General features: G+C 29.3%; 1 protein-coding gene across 1 annotated transcript; it reads left to right on the plus strand.

Moving 5' to 3' along the window:
* The first annotated feature begins 2107 nt into the window (after positions 1 to 2107).
* Positions 2108 to 3680, plus strand: LOC127107324 (UDP-glycosyltransferase 79B30). The gene has a single exon (XM_051044618.1). It carries the CDS (start codon positions 2182 to 2184, stop codon positions 3559 to 3561), a length of 1380 nt encoding a protein of 459 aa, XP_050900575.1. The 5' UTR covers positions 2108 to 2181; the 3' UTR covers positions 3562 to 3680.
* The last annotated feature ends 568 nt before the right edge of the window (positions 3681 to 4248 follow it).

Here is a 4248-nt window from a genome sequence, read left to right on the forward strand (position 1 = left end):
AACTTCTTCCAGAAAAATATCCAAATGAATCAGAAAATGAAATCATGGTTAGAACTTTGGACCATATGAAAAACCAATTCTTCTCCACTTTTCCAGCAAAAGCATCAAGAGATGAGGATTCATCTATGAAGACCAGCTCTTCCATGGGATCAATTGATTCCCACAACTTTGACTGTTTGGCAGGAGAAGCCCAAGCAGAGGACCCAACTGCAGAGGATTTTTGGACGCAATGATTCAATCCATGACCCAGAAAGCAAAAGAGAAAGCAAAAAAAAATAAGAATCATAATCAAAGGCAGAAGATAAGAAAGAATCCTATCTTGTTTGTCATTTCAAAGCAATAATGAAAAAGAATCAACAAACAAAAGCAAAAGACAAGGTTAATGGAATAAAAATCTTGTCAAAAGCCAAAGACAAGGTTAATGGAATAAGAATCTTGTCAAAAGTAAAAGTTGGCAAAAGCAAAAGATAAGAAAGAATCTTATCTTCTTATTTTAAGGGAATAAGAATCTCTTGTCTTTAGGCATAAATGTATGCACTTAATTTTCTTTTGTAAAAGTTTTTTTGTTTTTTATGAATGTTTAGTAGTTCACCTCCTATGATAGGCAGATGTTACCGGCTTAAATAGTAAGTGTTTGCTTTCCTATATAAGGGGATTTAACTTTCTTTTGTAATCAAGTTTTTGAAGATAAGTTGGAAAGAAAATTCTCTAGACTTCTCTAGACTTCTCTACCATTTCTTTACTTTCTTATACATATTTCGACCCTACTTCTGTTATATATATAAAAGATATTGGATCACCACAATAAAGTTTAAGTTGTTTTTTCTGTACTTTTTAGTTTTGGTTAGTTTTTAGAGTATTATTCCTTCCATATGATATGCATAATCCAATTGATTATTTCCATATACAAATTAAAAAAAATGGAAAAAAATGATATTTTTATTAAAATATTTTTATTATATATTAAAAATGATAAATATAATATTAATTAAAAAGTAAAATTCAATTGACAGAAAAGATAATAAATGAAAGAAAGAAAATAATATTTTTACTAAAATATATTGGAAATAATGAATATAATATTAATTAAAGATAAAATTCAAAAATATATATTAAAAATTAAAATAAAGAATAGTATTTTGTTTCAAATGAATAATGAGAGGGATGAAGTACATATGTATTTGGGAACATCACGGACTATTATTAACTTTTATTGAATCAATACCAATAATTGTACTACAAGACAATCAATGACTGCCTTCTTTAGTTGAAATGATAAGACAATCAATCACATTCACTTATTTATCAAAGTTTTATATTTTGTATTCTTCATTTTAAAAGGCTTCGCAATAAAACTTTGTTTTAAATTCAGTTTGGTAGTAACTAGTTATTTTTTAACATAATTTTAGTAAATATTTTATTAATTTATTTCAAAACATATTTAAAATAGCTTTTAAATTTATATCTTTTAGTTTGTCTTTTTTCTTTATTGTTAGGTTTATTATTAAAATTAAAATTTATTTTTATTTATTATAATTTTTAGAAAAATAGCTTTTAAACACACGAATAGAAAAAATTTATAGTTAAAACAAATTATGAATTTTTTAATATATTTTTCCTCCATTCTTTTTTTTTCATTTCATCTTACTCTATTTTCTTTATGTGTCGATTTCAACCTCCGACCTCGCTCTCTATTAGTGCTCGCTCACTAATACATATGTATTGAATATATTTTAATATTATATTTAATTTTACATATATATTTAAAATTGTTTACATGTATTTATTATTACATATATTTGATCGGATTTCTATCTTATATTTAAAATGGATTACATGAATTTACTACTACAAAATATATAGATAAAACCATATATTACGACCGTCTAAATCACCGTAATAACTTATATTCGTTTGCCTTAATTTTAAAATATTTTGTTAAAATAAATTTTATCACGTGCTTCAACACAAATATTTTAATATATTAAATTTTATAAGTATTAAATAAATTTAACTGTGCATTTTGGATGGATATGTTGTTTTCCATATTTTATAATTGAGGAGGAAGGGTTAAGTCTAACATTGCTTTACTTGTTTACTATAAATAGCAGGATAAGAGAAGCCAACTTCACCACCAAAATTGTTTGCTATATTGTTCAAGATATTTTGTTTTCTATCACTATGGATTCGTCATCTTCTTTACACATAGCAATGTACCCATGGTTTGCCATGGGCCACCAAACTCCATTTCTTCACTTAGCTAACAAACTAGCCAATAAAGGCCACAAAATAACATTTTTCACACCTAAATCAGTACAATCTAAATTACAACCATTCAATCTCCACCCTCAATCAATCACTTTCGTCACTATCACAGTTCCCCATGTTGAAGGCCTTCCTCCCAATGCAGAAACAACAGCTGATGTCTCATTCCCTTTACAACCACACATCATGACAGCCATGGATCTAACACAACCCCACATTGAAACTCATCTCACTAATCTCAAACCTCACTTTGTTTTCTATGATTTCACACATTGGATGCCATCTTTAACAAAACGTTTAGGTATCAAATCTCTTCTTTATTGCACTGGTAGTTCGGTTATGATTGGCTACAACTTAGTACCAGCTAGATTTTTAAATCAAAATATAACAGAATTTAATCTCATGGAACCTCCTCCTGGTTACCCTGATTCATCTATCAAGCTTCATAGTGATGAAGCAAAACTTTTGATATCATTGGGAATCAGAACTTTTGGTAGTAATGTTTCTTTCTATGATAGACAAGTCATTGCTTTCAATGAAGCTGATGCATTAGGATTCAGAACTTGTAGAGAAATCGAAGGACCTTATCTTGATTACTTACATAAACAGTATAATAAACCGGTTCTATCTTCAGGACCTGTTATACTCGAAAAACCTAATTCTGTTTTGGATGAAAATTGGTCTATTTGGCTTGCTGGATTCAAGACAGATTCAGTTGTTTACTGTTGTTTGGGAAGTGAATGTGTTTTGGAAGTGAATCTATTTCAAGCATTAATGCTTGGACTTGAGTTAACAGGTATGCCATTTTTTGCGGCTTTGAAGCCACCTTCTGGTTTTGCAACAGTGGAAGAAGCATTACCAGAAGGGTTTGCAGAAAGAACAAAAGGAAGAGGTGTTGTTTTTGGTGGTTGGGTACAGCAGCAACTGATTTTGGAGCATCCTTCTGTTGGGTGTTTCATTACACATTGTGGTTCAGGTTCTTTGTCTGAGGCATTGGTGAATAAATGTCAATTGGTTTTGTTGCCAATCATTGGTGATCAGATAATGAATGCTAGGATGATGGGAAATAACTTGAAAGTTGGTGTAGAAGTCGAGAAAGGTGAAGATGGTTTATATACTAAGGATAGTGTTTGTAAAGCTGTGAGTATTGTGATGGATGATGAGAATGAAACCAGTAAGAAAGTGAGGGTTAATCATGCTAAGATTAGAGAGATGTTGCTTAATGAAGATCTTGAATCATCTTATATTGATGATTTCTGCAACAAGCTTCAAGAGATTGTTACGGAAAAGAATTGATTCAACATTATGCAGTTTAATTTAATTATTTCTAGTAATTTAAGTTTGTGTGGCACTGGATTTGTTTTGGATTTGTCTTGTGTTTCTTTTTACCTAATGAATATTTGTTTGTATGGTCATCACTAGGGATGTTCGCGGTGCGGTTTGAGCGGTTTTTGCGATATAAAACACCCGAACCGTAAGAGAAAAAAAACATGCGGTTCAGTTTGATTCGATTGACTTTTAGAAATAAAACCAAACCAAACCAAATCAAATCAATGAGGTTTGGGTTGATTCGGTTGGTTCGATTTTTTATAATATTTTTATTGAGCCATATATACTCCTATAAATAACGACATAACTTTGTGTTTAGTCATTCATACATTAATAAATAACATCAAAATTCATCATATTTAGACAAAAACGTTTCATTCAATATAAAAAAAATCAGATTAGACAAAAGTGGAATAAAAGACAAATATAAATAGTAGCATAAAATAATATCAAATACATTATAATAAAACATAAAAAAAAACACATAAGATGAGAGATTAGAGAAGATGAAAAAAAATAACATAAGAGATGCGAGATTGAGAAGAAAAGTGCAATAAAAACGTAATTGGAAGAGAAAATAGTAACATAAAAGATAAAAAAGAAAGAATATAATAGAGGACTTATTAGAGTAGAATAAGTGACACCTACATGGAA

The sequence above is a fragment of the Lathyrus oleraceus genome, chromosome 7 (assembly GCF_024323335.1).
Source record: "Lathyrus oleraceus cultivar Zhongwan6 chromosome 7, CAAS_Psat_ZW6_1.0, whole genome shotgun sequence".
In the NCBI taxonomy this organism is placed as follows: domain Eukaryota; kingdom Viridiplantae; phylum Streptophyta; class Magnoliopsida; order Fabales; family Fabaceae; genus Lathyrus; species Lathyrus oleraceus.

Coding starts and splice junctions, on each gene's coding strand:
- LOC127107324 (XM_051044618.1), top strand. CDS start 2,182: ATGGATTCGTCATCTTCTTTACACATAGCAATGTACCCATGGTTTGCC.